General features: G+C 39.2%; 1 protein-coding gene across 15 annotated transcripts in view; it reads left to right on the top strand.

Annotated features, from left to right (window-relative positions):
* LOC118911073 (zinc finger protein 337-like) overlaps positions 1–16,838 on the top strand; it is a 118,531-nt gene that overhangs the window by 25,331 nt on the left and 76,362 nt on the right. Inside the window, exons 5-6 of one of the 15 annotated variants that reach the window (XM_057492099.1) lie at positions 252–366; positions 783–1,792. The exons of the other annotated variants lie outside the window; for them this stretch is intronic. Coding sequence (XP_057348082.1) covers positions 252–366; positions 783–804 — 137 coding nt within the window. The 3' untranslated portion in view covers positions 805–1,792. Of the gene's footprint in view, positions 1–251; positions 367–782; positions 1,793–16,838 lie in introns of those variants that run through there. 15 annotated transcript variants of the gene reach the window in all.

The following is a 16,838-nucleotide window of genomic DNA, read 5'->3' as shown; positions in this document are numbered from 1 at the left end:
CCCTCTCCTGCAGACTGGGTCTTGTGACTAACTGAGCTTCCCATGGGCAGCTCAGCCACTGAGGAAGGCCTGGGGATAAGGGCAGGGCTGTTGCTTACATGCCCTCCCTGAGGCTACCCAGCAGCCCAGGGCTCTTCCACCAAATGCTCCTGTTGCTCCCCTCTCCCACCGGCCTCACCTCCTCCCCACATTCTCACCCACTGAATAAAAGCCTTGTTTTATTCAGTTTCATCTCAATATCTTCTTTGCAGAGAGCCATCGCACAAGTGGTTCCCAGAGCAGCCTGACAACATGGGTGGTAAATAGGGACTTGGGATTTGGCTTCCTGCATGGCTGGCAGAAGAGCAGGTTGGCATGTGGGCACAGGTAGGTGCTCAACTTGTTTCCCAAGCCGTCCCCTGGGGAATGCCCTCGTGGAGGCATAGCTGTGATGGGTGTGATGACTTGGGCACTTGAATGTATAGATGAGGAACTAATGAGTCACTGCTCCCTGCTGCCCTCCATAAACACTGCAGAAGGACACTGGGATGCAGAAGGCTGTTCATGTGCAACACGGAGTCAGTGACTGGGGGTTAACTGTGTTCCCTACACTAAGGGGTGCCCCGAGAGCTAACATTATTCTGGTGTTTCTGGGAGGCTGTCCCTGGGAGGAGTATTTGGCTCAGTAAACTGAGGAGATTGTCCTCAGCTGTGTGGGCATCATCATTGGCCCAAATGGAACAAAAAGGTGAAGTGTGAAATTTTCTTCTGGAGTTGCAACTTCCACCCTGTCCTGCCTTCAGACATCTGCGCCCTCGGTGCTGAGGTCCACCAGAGAGCTTCACGTGGGCCTTCTGATCTCCGGGACTCATGCCATCGGCTCCCCTAGGTCTCAGGCTTTCAGACCCGGCTTCCAGATGGCGGGTGGTCGGACTTCCTGGGGTTCATATTTGCATGAGCCAGTTAGTGTATCTGCGTGTGTATAGATCTCATTGCTTCTTAGGGGTGACTGGCATTGTAAAGGGAAAGGAGGGAGTGAGGGAGCACAGGGTCTTGGCAGAGTTGGAAAAGTGAAAATATTCAAAGTGCAGGACAGTGGGCTGTACTCAGGTCAGCTGCTTAGTGCAGTTAGGATTCCATCCCCACAGAAACCAGGAAAACCCCGTCCTCCTTGGTCAGACGTCAGCGGAACGGGCCTGTGTCCTTCAGAAGGAGCTCAGTGGTGTGACCCATATTCATGTCTATGCCCTCCTTAGAAAATGCTCTCAGGAAGGATGAGGGGCCTTTGGGGCCTGACCTGCATGCACCAGGCCTTGCACACTACGCCCCTGCCATCTGCCTCCCAGCTGGGAGAAATAAACAGTTAAGACAATGCCTGGTGGCCATTTTGGGAGGAATCACCACAAATTCATGAGGTTTACCTTCAGCATGGTCACATTCTAAGTGAAGATCTGAGAAAAACTCATGCTTCCAGCAGGGGAAAGATAAAGGAACCACTTTGAAATATGCCGTGGGGAGAAGTAACTATTCTGAAAGATGTCACACACGTACTGACCCACCTAACACGGTCCTGACCTTGAGACCTGCCTCAGCCTCTGACTGGGAGGAAGGGGAGTTGGCTTGCTCCTCCTCCCTCTCGCTCTCCTGTCACACACAGGAGCGGGGGAGGGGGGGCACTAAGAGATGCTTCAGATCCCAAGTATACCTGAAAACATTGGGAAGAGCTCATTTCAACATGAACTTCCTTTGTTTTAAGTGCAAGCACAAGTGTTCTCATTTCTAAAAGCTAAGGAAAATGAAAAACATTCTAAAAGCTAAGGAAAATGGAAAACATTCGTTGGTTAGTACAGGGACATGGGTACACTTTATGGAAATTAGTCACAAGATTTAAAAACACTCTTCCCCAAACCTGACCACCACATCAATAGAGCCTGGTATACTTGCAGTAAATTGCAACCCAGAGACTCTATTTAAGAACGAGTTCTTAGGGAAAAACCCACCAGGGGAGACCGAGAGGACAGAAGCAGGCACCGACGTGTCTTGACATGCAGCTACAACAAATACTAACAGCCCGACTGAGATAAGTATAAAACCACACACTAAAGGCCTGGTTACTTCCAGTCTGTCATACCTAACATCATTTTTTAAATTAACATATCCTTAATTCACAATATCATGACTTTTACTTGAGCAGCATTGCTAACAATTTTTAGCATCCAGCAAAAATTGGTAAGGTAGAAATCATACTACCAACAAGAGAGGTGTGAAATATTTAACAAATTGAAAGAAAAAGAAACCTGGGATTCCGTATCCCATGATGCTCATTGAGAAGTGCACAACAAGGCCTTTCTCAGACAACAAAAATGTAAAGTTTTGTCAGTAGACCAGTCTTGTAGGAGATGTTAAATCTTTCTCAGTGAAAAAAGTTATATATACATATGAGAAATGTGCATATATATGTATGTACAATATATAAGAATATCAGTTGTACATAAATGAAGAGTGACAAGATAAATATGTTTTCTTATTGGACATCCTGATTTGTTTTCAAAATAATAACAATAATGTATCTATAGCTTATGAATTGGTAAAATGAACGACAGCAGTGAGAATTGGGAATATGCTGTCATAGGGTCTCTAACCTGCCCATGAGACAGTATAATGTTATTTTAGAGGACCTACATGAGTTGTTAATGTGCTTATAAACTGTATTGGAAGTGCTGCAAATTTTTTAAAGTAAGTATCATTGATTTTCTGAAAGAGAACCCGAAATCGTAAAGAGGTCAGTCACAGGAAAAAAAAAAATACAGAGAAAGTGGTGTGAATATAAAGCTATTACACCTGTAGTAGATATTAATCAAACTGCAACAATTTCTCTCAAGGTAAAGAGCCATATGTATTTTGGAAAATACACACTCTATATATAAACACAGACTACAAGTTAAATGGCAAAATGTATATCATTGGAACATTAAACAAAAGCTGGAGAAGATACATTGACTTTAAAGGAAGCCAATTTCAGAGCAAGGACAATTATCCTTGACAAAGAGAGGCATTGCATAGTAACAAGGGGATCAGCACTCCAAGAAGTTACCACAATCCTTAATTGCTGTGCACCTATCAGCCTCAAAATATCTGAAGCAAAACCTGATAGGACTGCAAAGAAAAAGACATGCTTACTGTAAGAGGTGGCCATTTAAGCAGCACTCTATCAGTAACTGAAATATGCAGAAGGCAGAAAACTAGGACAGATTTCAACTGAGTAGATAGTCACTTATGATACAATTGGATCTAACATTTACAGAATATTTGATCCCACAGCATCACAATACATATTTTCTTATGCACATGAGTTATACACCAAGGTAGGCACAATTCTGTGCAGTAAAACCCACCACAATGTGTTTAAAAGAAGAGACATTACTATGAGCTGAATTGTGTGTCCCCCCAACCCAACTTCATATGTTGATGTCCTGACCCCCAGTAACTCAGAGTGTGACTGCATGTGGGGACGGGGTGTATAAGGAAGTAACCAAGTGTAAATGAAGTCAGTAGGTTGGGCCCTAACCCAATAGGATGCCGTCCTTACAAACATGAGGAAGTATGACATAGGCACAGAGAGATCATGTGAAGGCAGCATAACAGCCACCCACGAGCCAAAGGGGCCTCAGAAGACATCAACCCTGCTGACACCTTAGTCCTGGAATTCTGGACTCCACAGCTGTGAGGAACTCCACTGGTGTTCAAGCCCCCCAGTCTGTGGTAATGAGTTATGGTGGCCCCAGGAGGCTAATGGCTGCATCATACAAGGTTCACTGTGTGATGAGTCAAATGGAACTAGCACTCAACACCAGAAACATACATCAATATACCAAAATACTTGGAAATTTAAAAATACACATCTACCTGACACATGGATTGAAGAGAAGTTCCAGGGAAAAATATTTTTTAAGTATTTTGAACTACATGAATGAAAATACAATTTGTTGAAATTTGTGGAATGCAGTGAAAGCATTGTAAAGAGAAATTTGTACAAGTGATGTACATATTAGGAGGGAAAAAAATAAATTCTATAATCTAAACATCTATCACATAAAGTTAAAAAGTAAGAGCAGTATAAACCTTAATCAAGCAGAGCAAGAAACAATGAACACAGGAGCAGAGATCAATGAAACTAAAAATGGAAAACCAGTAGAGGAAATCAAGGAAACCAAAAGCTGTTGCATTGAAAAGATCAATGATGAACCATTAGGTTAATTAACAAAAAGAAAAGACAGAAATTACTAATATTAAAAATCAAAAGATTAGCCATCAGTATTGATCCCATGGGTATGAAAAGATAAAAGAATATTCTGTAGTACTCTGTGTCCAGAGATCTGATAAATTTGATGAAATGCACCAAGTGATTGAAAGCCACCGCCTATGGAGGCTCATACAAAAAGAAATGGGTCCTATCAATAGGATCATATCTAGTAAAGAAATTGAATCAATAATAACCTCTCAAAAGAAAAGTCACTGGGGTCAAGCAATTTCACTGGTGAAATGTATAAAGTATTTAAAGAAGAAATTGTGCCAGTTTTCTACAATGTCTTCTAGAAAATAGAAGCAGAGGGAACACTTCTCAACCCATTCTCTGAGGACTATGTTATTACCCAAAGGAGAGAAAGATGTTTAAATGAAAACTACAGACTAATACATCTTATGAACATAGTTGTGAAACTCCTCTTCGTACCGAATGTATGAAAACAATTACATGACATGGCCAGACAGGATTTATTCCAGTCATCAAGTTGGGATCATCATTAACATTTTTAATCAGAAAACAACTTTTGTGTTTTCTTGGTCATTGATTCAGTTGGCCCGCTCTCTGCAAGCTTATGTCTTTATGTTTATTTTCTCAGTAAACTTTCTTTGAATCTTCTTTGTTTCCAAGCTTACTTTGAAGGTAAATTTACTTATTTTCCTTTTTGTGTTTGTCAGAATACCACTAAATTTGTTTGTTACTCTCTTAATTTCAATTCATTCCTGTATGTTGTAATATCCCTTTTTATTTTTGCTTTAAGCCAAGCATTATTTTGTTTACACACCCACACACCTTTATATAATATACTTTTCTTTACAATGAGTATGAAAATTCCAGTCATCATCAGGTACTTGATGGCAAATATATTTGCATTTAAAAAATGGAAATCATACAAGGCAGACAGCAGAATTAAATCATTAACATGAAATCTATTCATCTGAAGATTTTAAAACATACATTGAAATAATTTTTTGCTTAAGGCAAAAATAAAAATGAGCATTACAACATGCAGGAATGAATTAACATTCAGGAATATTTTACAGGTTTAGTGGTATCCTGACAAAAGCATCGAGGCAAATAAGTAATTTTAATTTCAGTGTAACAAGGTTTAAAATGTTCACAAAGCATACAAATATGTTAATGTACATTCTCCATTTCATTTGCATTTTCTTAATACTTTCTCATTTATTTTTCTTTTTAAACAGACACCCTTATAGATGTGAACATGAATATGAAATGAAATTAATCTTTTCTGATTTAATTTTAAATTTAAGCTTTGTGTCAGTGAAAACTTGATTATATAGGTTGGTCACAGGGGCAGTAGTACAGCAGGGAGAATACAGTTAATGACCCTGTAACATTTTACCATGTGAGGGACGCTGTTGCAATGGAGGGCAGGAGGACTTAACATGGGTGAATGTTCATCTAATGTTTTGTGAAATTGAAACCACCATAGTATTGTATATCAATGACACTTTAATAAAAAGAAAGAATAGAAGAATAATTTGCTGGGGACAAAAAGAAAACTTGATTGTAACATTTTGGAAAGATGACAAAATAGGAAGCCCCTGGAATCTGTCTCCCAACGAGAGAACATGTAGACTGGCAGAACCTGTATGTTGTAAATATTTTAGACTCGAGGCTATTGAAGCCTTGCAACTTCCAAGGAAAGCCCAGGAAGGCAAAACTGGGGTTAGTTTCTATCCCTTTCAGCTCGTTGCACACTGGCAGCCACCCATCCCCAGGGCCACAGCCATGCACTCCTGGGACAACTTGCACACAACTTGTGGGAGCCAGAGTGGGAAGAAAGGATGAATCCTCCTGGTCTCAGGGATCTGGGCTCTGAACGTGGACTGCTGCTTCTGGGCAGACAGGCCCAGCAGAGTGATGGATGTTCATTGTTGCTCCTCCTCTTTGGCTGCAAGCCCCACCCTGTCCAGCAGAAGAGATTTCCTGGAGACTTCAAGGGCCAGACCCTCTATTCCTTCATTTCTCTTATTTCCCCTCTGGAGCTTTAATTTAAGACTGGAAAATTCAAAAGGAGTTCCATATACAGGAAAACTGGACAGTGACCACACAGCCAAAAGATAGACTCTGGCAGAAAAATAAAGGGAGATTTTAAATTTACAACTCAGGATCATCCTTGTCACAGACGCAGCCTTCAACAATCAAAAAAAATAAAAACATCACCAAAAACACTAAGCCCTGGTGAAGGGGGAGAATTGATTTCCACAGATAACAAATTATTAGATTCAAATGTCAGTTTTCCACAGAAACTATGAGGCATACAATGCACCAGGAAAGTATGACTCATTCAAAGAAGAAAAAGTCTGTTTCTGTGAGAGAGCTGATGGCAGGTGTACGACACAAAGACTCTAGAGCAATTGTCTTATAGGAGTTCAAAGAACTAAGGAGGTTAAGGAAGTCAAGAAAATGCATGGGCAAAATGGAAATATTATTAAAGAGATGGAAAACCTAAATAAAAATGAAAATGAAGTTCTGCAGCTAAAAATACACTAGCTGCAACGGTAAATTCACTGAAGGGATTCAAAGACAATTTTGAGCAGACAGAATAAAAAAATTCATGAATTTGAATTTAAGATAATAGAAATAAATGAATCAGAGGAACAGGAAGAGAATACTGAAGAAATGTAAAAACACCTGAGGGACCTGCATGACACCATGAAGTGGACGAATATAAGCCCTGCAAGAGACCCAGAAAGTAGAAAAATGAGAACATCCAAAGTTTGGTGAAAGACATAAATATGCACATGTTAAAAACACAAAGAACAAGATTGACTCAAAGAGACTCACATGAAGACAATAACATCAAACCTCAAAAGGCTAAGGTTGAATGTTGAAAAATCAAGAGAAGGAACTTGTCATACAAAGGATCCTCAGAAAGTTGATCACCAGATTTCTCATCAGAAACTCCGGAGGCCAGAGGGCAGTGGGCCCATGTCTCCATAGCTCTAAAAGGAAAATAAAAACCTGTTAACCGAGGATCTTGTATCTGGCAAAAGTGTCCTTCAAAAGAGAGGGAGAAATGCAGTCATTTGCAGATAAACAATTTAGTTACTACCAGACCTGCCCTGCAGGAAATGCTCAAGGGAGACCCACAGGGTAAAATGAAAGGATACTAATAATAACTGGAAGCCATATGAGAAAGTAAAGGTCCCAACAAAGGGAAATAGAAGGGCAGTTATAAAAGCTAGTAATGAGGTAACAGCTTGTAACTGTTTTTGCTTTCTACATGATTTAAAAGGCAAATGCATTACAAATTATTAATTTCAAAGATAGTGTCATTGTCACTTTGGCTTGTACATCCACATTTGCTTTTCTATGGAATTTAAGCAGCTATCATATTCCAAAAAATTATTAGTTTATATTTTGGGGCACACAGTGAATAAAGGTGTAATTCTGTGGTATCAAAACTGAAAGAGGTGATAACAAATCTGTAAAACCAGAGTTTTTGTATACTACTGAAGTTACATTGGTATAAATTCAAATTAGTTTTAACTATAGGGGTTTTAGGGTAGTCTACAATGCAACCACCAAGAAAACAGCTCCAGAACAAAACAAGGAAATGAGATACTAGTTTAAACATTTCAAACAAAAAATCAACTAAACACAAAAGAATATGGCAAGGTAGCAATTGAGAAAAATCTGTAAAGCATATAGAAAACAAACAGCAAAATGACAGAAGTCCCGCCTTACCAGAAATTTTTAGATGTCAAGGACTAAACATGCCAATCAAAAATAGAGATTTGCAAAGTCAAAAACACGTGACCCAACTATACATTATCCACAAAAGACACAGTTTAGATACAAAGACTCAAACAAATTGAACCTGAGAGGTTGGAAAATGATGTAACATACAAAGAGCAACTACAAGAGATCAGAGGGGGATCTATTCATCTCAATGCATACTCTGAATCCAAGAGCTTATGAGAAAAAATGACATCATATTAATAAAAATTCAAAACAGCAAGAAAATAGAACAATCATAAATGTTTATGCACCTAATAACATCATCAAAATATGTGAAGTAAAATACTGACAGAATAGAAGGGCAACATAGAGAGTTGTATAATATGTGGAGATCTCCAGTTCCCACTCCTAGTAATGGGTAGAACAACCAGACATAAGTAAGGAAACAGAAGATGTAAACAACACAGTAAAACAATGAGATCTAACAGACATACACTGAGTACTCTACACAACAAGAGCATACACATTTTTCTCAAGTACATGTGGAGTGTTTTACAGGATAGATTATAAGTTGTGACACAAATTTGGTCTCCATAGATTTTAAAAGAAAGGTGTCATAGAAAGTACCCTCTGAGACTACAATGTTAGTTAGAAATAAACTACAGAAGTAAAATGAAAATTCACAAGTTTGTGGAAATTGGGCACACTTAAAAAACAAATGGATCAGAGAACAAAAAGGGGAAATTGCAGATTAGCAGTGCCCCATTCTGAGACTTTAACATGCACACTCTCTTTTGAAGTCATGGAGCTGTTGGGTTTGAAATGAGTCTCTGGTACACAGCATATAGATGGGTCTTGTTTTTTTTATCCATTCCGTCATTTTATGTCTTTTGATTGCTGCATTCAGACCATTTACATGTAGGGTGATTATTGATAGGTATGTATTTATTGCCATTACAGGCTTTAGATTCATGGTTACTAAAGGTTCAAGGGTAATTCCCTTACTATCTAACAGTCTAATTTAACTCACTTTGTATGTTATTACAAACACAACCGAACGATTCCTTTTTTTTCTCCTCCATTCTTTATATGTTAGGTATCATATTCTGTACTCTTTGTCTATCCCTTAGGTGATATCTGTTAAGCCTTAGAAATACTTCCATCTACAGCAGTCCCTCCAAAATGCACTTTACAGGTGGTTTGTGGGAGGTAAATTCTCTCAGCTTTTGCTTATCTGAAAATTGTTTAATCCTTCCTTCAAATTTAAATGATAACCTTGCCAGGTAAAGTATTCTTGGCTCAAAGCCCTCTGCTTCATTGCATTAAATATATCTGACCACTGCCTTCTGGCCTGTAAGGTTTCTGTTGAGAAATCTGATGATACTCTGATGGATTTTCCTTTGTAAGTGATATTTTGTCTCTTTCTAGCTGCTTTTAAAAGTCTGTCTTTATCATGGGCAACAGACACATGAAAAGATGCTCCACATCACTAATCATCAGGGAAATGCAAATTAAAACCACAATGAGATATCACCTCACACCAGTAAGGATGGCCAGCATCAAAAAGACTAAGAACAACAAATATTGGCAAGGATGCAGAGAAAGGGGAACCCTCCTACACTGCTGGTGGGAATGTAAGTTCAACCATTGTGGAAAGCAATATGGAGGTTCCTCAAAAAGCTCAAAATAGAAATACCATTTGACCCCAGAATCCCACTTCTTGGAATATACCCAAATAATACAACTTCTCAGATTCAAAAAGACATATGCATGTTCATCACAGCACTTTTTACAATACCCAAGATATGGAAGCAACTTAAGTGTCCATCTGTAGATGAATGGATAAAGAAGATGTGATACATATACACAATGGAATACTATTCAGCCATAAGAAAGAAACAAATCCTACCATTTGCAACAACATGGATGGAGCTGGAGGACATTATGCTCAGTGAAATAAGCCAGGTGGAGAAAGACAAATGTCAAATGATTTCCCTCATTTTTAGAGTATAAAAATGAAGTAAAACTGAAGGAACAAAATGGCAGCAGACTGAGAGACTCCAAGAATGAGCTAGTGGTTACCAAAGGGGAGGGGTGTGTGGAGGTGGGTGGGGAGGGAGGGAGAAGGGGACTGAGGGGTATTATGTTTAGTACACATGGTGTGGGGGATCACGGGGAGAACAGTGTATCACAGAGAAGGGACATAGTAGATCTGTGGTATCTTGCTGCACTGATGGACAGTGACTGCATTGGCTTATGGGTGGGGACTTTATAATATGGGTAAATACAGTAACCACATTGTTTTTTCATGTGAAACCTTCATGAGTGTATATCAATCATACCTTAATAAAAAAAGATTTTTTAAGTCTGTCTTCATCCTTGATCTTTGCCATTTTAATTATTATATGTCTTGATGATGTCTTCCTTGGTTCCCTTTTGTTGCGAGATCTGTGCACCTCCTTGGCCTAAGAGACTATCTCCTTCCCAAGATTGGGGAAGTTTTCAGCAATTACCTCCTCAATAACACTTTCTATCCCTTTTTCTCTCTGTTCTTCTTCTCGTCCCCTATAATCCAAATATTGTTCTGTTTGGCTTGGTCACACAGTTCTCTCAATATTCTTTCATTCTTGGAGATCTTTTTATCTCTGTGTGCCACAGCTTCTTTGTATTCCTCTTCTCTAATTTCTATTCCATTTACCATCTCTTCTACTACATCTAAGCTGTTTTTAAATCCCACCATTGTATGTTTCATTTCAGATATGGAATTTCTTAATGATTGAATGCCCATCTTAAATTCATCCCTGAGTTCTTCAATATTTTTCTGTACCTCCATGAACATGTTTATGATTTTTATTCTAAACTCTCTTTCAGGAAGATTGGAGAGTTGTTTCATTTGGTCCTTTTTCTGGGGTTTGTGAGATTTTGGTCTGAATGAGATTCCTTTGATGTTTCATAATTCTATGTGGTGCCCTCTAGTGCCCAGAAGCTCAAGTCTGTAGAGCTGCTCAGCCCCTAGAGTGAGGATAGGGGTCGAAGGGGAGTGGCACTGGTGCCTGTGGGGAGGAAAGACCTGTTTCCTGATTCTGAGCTGCAGTGCCGGTCTCCTGTATCAGAGCCAGTGGGCCGAGCACAGAGGTGTATGCTTCTGTGCTTGCTGTCACTAGCTGTTGTAGGCAGGGCCTCCCTCTGGCTGGTGTGATGACAGCACAGTGGCTGCCAGTTTGTGAGCAGGTGCCTGTAGGCCAGGAGGAAGGTGCATCTGGCTGTATGTCACAGTGGTGGGCCTGTGAGCTCCTGAAGCTCCTCAAAGTTCCCAACCTGCTGGGCAGAGTGTGCCCAGCCAATATTATGCACCTATTCCTTCTCCTGCACAGCAATCTCCATGCAAAGCCCACCCCTTCAGCAGCCCTCTTGCTGCTAGGAAGCCTCTCAGACTGTCCATCTTTCCTTTATCCCAGAGCTGCCAGGTGTGGATCCCCATCTTCCACAATTGGCCAGACTCTCAGTCTCTCAAACACTCCACCAGTCCCAGCTCCCCAACCCCATCAGCCTCCAGTGCACCACACAATGTAGGTTTGTGCTCCAAAGCTGACCTCCAGGGCTGGGTGTTAAGCAGTCTTAAGTTTCCACCCCTCTTGCCACTCCATTTCTCTTCCTCCCACTGTTGAGCAGAGGTGAGAAAAGGACTTGGGTCCCACTGGACCAAGGGTTTTGTACGTTACACTGCTTTGTGAAGTCTGCTCTGTTCATGAGGTCTGTATGCAGTCTGGTGAAGCCTTCTTTCCTGTTGCTCTTTTAGGGCTAGCTGTACTAACTATATTTTCACACTATATATGGTTTTGGGAGGAATTATCTGTCCCACCTCTCACACCACCATCTTGAATCCTTATTCGTGTAAATTTCACTTAGTTTTATTTGGAATTCAGCCACCTTGTATCTCAATCATTGTGTTGTAAAGTGTTATGTGGTTCCCACATGAGCCTTGAAAGTCTTAAATCACAGTTACCTGAATGGGAGTACTGATGATATTAACTATAATTCTGGGTCTAGAGCATAAGAGGTAGAAGAACAGTTTCTTTTTGGCATATGTTAAGATAAAGCGTAAGAGATTTTTGTTTTGTTTTGTTTTATCTTTTCTTTTTTCTTTTTTTTAATTTTTGGTATAATTAAGCTAAAATTACATGAAGAACACTATGTTTACCAGGCTCTTCTCCTCACCAAGTCCCCACACACACCCCCCACTACAGTCACTGTTCATCAGCATAGTAAAATGCTGTATAATCACCACCTGATTTCTCTGTGTTGCACAGCCAACCCCATAAGCCCCCACCACACTATACATGCTAATCCTAATGCCCCCTTTCTTTTTCCCCGCCCTTATCCCTCCCTTCTGACCCACCATCCCCAGTCAGTTTCCCTTTGGTAACTGTTAGTCCACTCTTGGGTTCTGTGATTCTGCTGCTGTTTTGTTCCTTCAGATTTTCTTTGTTCTTATATTCCACATAAGAGTAAAATCATTTGGTACTTGCCTTTCTCTGAGTATATATTTCAGGCTTATTTCACTGAGCATAATACCCTCTAGCTCCATTCATGTTGCTGCAAATGGTAGGATTTGTTTTCTTCTTATGGCTGAATAATATTCTGTTGTGTATATGTACCACCTCTTCTTTATCCAATCATCTACTGATGGACATTCAGGTTGTTTCCATTTCTTGGCTATTGTAAATAGTGCTGCAATAAACATAGGGGTGCATCTGTCTTTTTCAAACTGTGCTGCTGCATTCTTAGGGTAAATTCCTAGAAGTGGAATTCCTGGGTCAAATTTATTTCTATTTTGAGCATTCTGAGGAACCTCCAAACTGCTTTCCACAATGGTTGAACTAATTTACATTCCCACCAGCAGTGTAGGAGGGTTCCCCTTTCTCCACAACATCACCAACATTTGTTGTTGTTTGTCTTTTGTATGGTAGCCATCCTTACTGGTGTGAGGTGATATCTCACTCTGGTTTTAATTTGCATTTCTCTGATGACTAGCGATGTGGAGCATCTTTTCATGTGTCTGTTGGCCATCTGAATTTCTTCTTTAGAGAACTGCCTATTCAGATCCTCTGCCCATTTTTTAATTGGATTATTTGCTTTTTGTTTGTTGAGGTATGTGAGCTCTTTATATATTTTGGATGTCAACCCTTTGCCGGATCTGTCATTTATGAATATATTCTCCCATACTGTAGGATGTCTTTTTGTTCTGATGATGGTGACCTTTCCTGTACAGATGCTTTTCAGCTTGATATAGTTCCACTTGTTCATTTTCGCTTTTGTTTCCCTTGCCTGGGGAGATATATTCAAGAAGAGGTCACTCATGTTTATGGCTAAGAGGTTTTGGCCTATGTTTTTTTCTAAGAGTTTTATGGTTTCATGACTTACATTCAAGTTTTTTATCCATTTTGAGTTTACTTTTGTGTATGGGGTTAGACAGTGATCCAGTTTCATTCTCTTACATGTAGCTGTCCAGTTTTGCCAGCACCATCTGATGAAGGGACTGTCATTTCCCATTGTATGTCCATGGCTCCTTTATCGTATATTAATTGACCATATATGTTTGGGTAAATGTTTGGAGTCTCCATTCTGTTCCATTGGTCTGTAGCTCTGTTCTTGTGCCAGTACCAAATTGTCTTGATTACTGTGGCTTTCTAGTACAGCTTGAAGTTGGGGAGTGAGATCCCCTCACTTTATTCTTCCTTCTCATGATTGCTTTGGCTATTCGGGGTCTTTGGTGTTTCCATATGAATTTTTGAACTATTTTTTCCAGTTCATTGAAGAATGCTGTTGGTAAATTGATAGGGATTGCATCGAATCTGTATATTGTTTTGGGCAGGATGGCCATTTTGACAATATTAAGTCTTCCTAGCCAGGAGCATAGGATGAGTTTGCATCTGTTAGTGACCTCTTTAATTTCTCTTAAGAGTGTCTTATAGTTTTCAGGATATAGGTCTTTCACTTCCTTGGTTAGGTTTATTTCTAGGTATTTTATTCTTTTTGATGCTATTGTGAATGGAGTTGTCTTCCTGATTTCTCTTTCTATTACTTCATTGTTAGTGTATAGGAAAGCCACAGATTTCCGTGTGTTAATTTTGTATCCTGCAACTTTGCTGAATTCCGATATCAGTTCTAGTAGTTTTGGAGTGGAGTCTTTAAGGTTTTTTATGTACAATATCATGTCATCTGCAAACAGTGACAGTTTAACTTCTTCTTTGCCAATCTGGATTCCTTGTATTTCATTGTTTTGTCTAATTACCATTGCTAGAACCTCCAGTACTATGTTGAATAACAGTGGGGAGAGTGGGCATCCCTGTCTTGTTCCCAATCTCAGAGGAAAAGCTTTCAGCTTCTCGCTGTTCATTATGATGTTAGCTGTGGGTTTATCATATATGGCCTTTATTATGTTGAGGTACTTGCCCTCTATACCCATTTTGCTGAGAGTTTTTATTGTGAATGGATGTTGAATTTTGTTGAATGCTTTTTCAGCATCTGTGGAGATGATCATGTAGTTTTGTCCTTCTTTTTGTTGATGTGGTGGATGATGTTGATGGATTTTTGAATGTTGTAACATCCTTGCATCCCTGGGATGAATCCCACTTGGTCATGGTATATGATTCTTTTGATGTATTTTTGAATTCGGTTTGCTAATATTTCGTTGAGTATTTTTGCATCTATGTTCATCAGGGATATTGGTAGGTAGTTTTCTTTTTTGGTGTGGTCTTTGCCTGGTTTTGGTATTAGGGTGATGTTGGCTTCACAGAATGATTTTGGAGTATTCCCTCCTCTTCTATTTTTTGGAAAACTTTAAGGAGAATGGGTATTATGTCTTCTCTGTATGTTTGATAAAATTTCGAAGTATATCCATCTGGCCCGGGGGCTTTGTTCTTGGGTAGTTTTTTGATTACCGCTTCAATTTCGTTTCTGGTAATTGGTCTGTTTAGATTTTCTGTTTTTTTCTGGGTCAGTCTTGGAAGGTTGTCTTTTTCTAGGCTGTTGTCCATTTCTCCTAGGTTTTCCAGCTTGTTAGCATATAGGTTTTCATAGTATTCTCTAATAATTCTTTGTATTTCTGTGGCATCCGTTGTGATTTTTCCTTTCTTGTTTCTGATTCTGTTGATGTGTGTTGATTCTTTTTTTCTCTTAATAAGACTGGCTAGAGGCTTATCTATTTTGTTTATTCTCTCGAAGAACCAGCTCTTGGTTTCATTGATTTTTTCTATTGTTTTATTATTCTCAATTTTATTTATTTCTTCTCTGATTTTTATTATATCCCTCTTTCTGCTAACCTTAGGCCTCATTTGTTCTTCTTTTTCCAATTTTGATAATTGTGATATTAGGCTATTCATTTGGGATTGTTCTTCCTTCTTTAAATATGCCTGGATTGCTATATACTTTTCTCTTAAGACTGCTTTCTCTGCGTCCCACAAACGCTGGGACTTTGTGTTGTTGTTGTCATTTATTTCAATATATTGCTGGATCTCCATTTTAATTTGGTCGTTTATCCATTGATTATTTAGGAGCATGTTGTTAAGCCTCCATGTGTTTGTGAGCCTTTTTGCTTGGTACAATTTATTTCTAGTTTTATACCTTTGTGGTCTGAAAAGTTGGTTGGTAGGATTTCAATCTTTTTTAATTTTCTGAGGCTCCTTTTGTGGCCCAGTATGTGGTCTATTCTGGAGAATGTTCCATGTGCACTTGAGAAGAATGTGTATGCTTTTGCTTTTGGATTTAGAGTTCTATAGATGTCTATTAGGTCCATCTTTTCTATTGTGTTGTTCAGTGCCTCTGTGTCCTTAGTTATTTTTTGTCTGGTGGATCTGTACTTTGGAGTGAGTGGTGTGTTGAAGTCTCCCAAAATGAATGCATTGCATTCTGTTTCCTCCTTTAGTTCTGTTAGTACTTGTTTCACATATGCTGGTGTTCATGCGTTGGGTGCATATATGTTTGTAATGGTTATATCGTCTTGTTGGACTTAGCCCTTTATCATTATGTAATATCCTTCTTTATCTCTTGTTACTTTCTTTGTTTTGAAGTCTGTTTTGGTTGATATTAGTACTGCAACACCTGCTTTCTTCTCTATGTTGTTTCATGAAATATATTTTTCCATCCCTTGACTTTTAGTGTGTGCATGTCTTTGGGTTTGAGGTGAGTCTCTTGTAAGCCGCATATAGATGGGTCTTGCTTTTTTATTCATTCTATTACTCTGTGTCTTTTGATTGGTGCATTCAGTCCATTTACATTTATGGTGATTATTCAAAGATATGTTCTTGTTGCCATTGTAGGCATTAAGTTTGTGGTTACCAAAGATTCAAGGTTAGCTTCTTTACTACCTTACTGTCTAACTTAACTCACTTATTGAGCTATTATAAACACTGTTTGATGATTCTTTGTTTCTCTCCCTTTTTATTCCTCCTCCTCCATTCTTCATATGTTGGCTGTTTTCGTCTGTGGTCTTTTTAGAAGTGCTCCCATCTAGACCAGTCCCTCTAAGAAGCCTTAGAGTTTTGAAGTAAAGGAAATTTGTCTTGAAGTCTACAAATTGGTACAAACCCCTCTCTCTCTTAGGACCCCTTTTTTCAGGCATGTAGGTGCATGGTTGTCTTGTCTTACTCAAAATTCTTTTCAATTCTGTCTTCCCCCTGTGCAGAATGTCACCACATGTCCTAGTTAGAGACCCTTTCCATTGACCCCAAATTCAATCAAAACTCCCATTCACTCCCTTTGGGCATCAGGAGAGTTTGTACTAATATCAGTTAGTATTGATTCAACTTAGGTGTTGTTTCTCTTCAAAATCATATTAATATGT

Source organism: Manis pentadactyla, chromosome 14 (assembly GCF_030020395.1).
Source record: "Manis pentadactyla isolate mManPen7 chromosome 14, mManPen7.hap1, whole genome shotgun sequence".
Lineage (NCBI taxonomy): Eukaryota > Metazoa > Chordata > Mammalia > Pholidota > Manidae > Manis > Manis pentadactyla.
The sequence above is the reverse complement of the archived record's forward strand: the minus strand, read 5'-3'. Positions and strand labels throughout refer to the sequence as shown.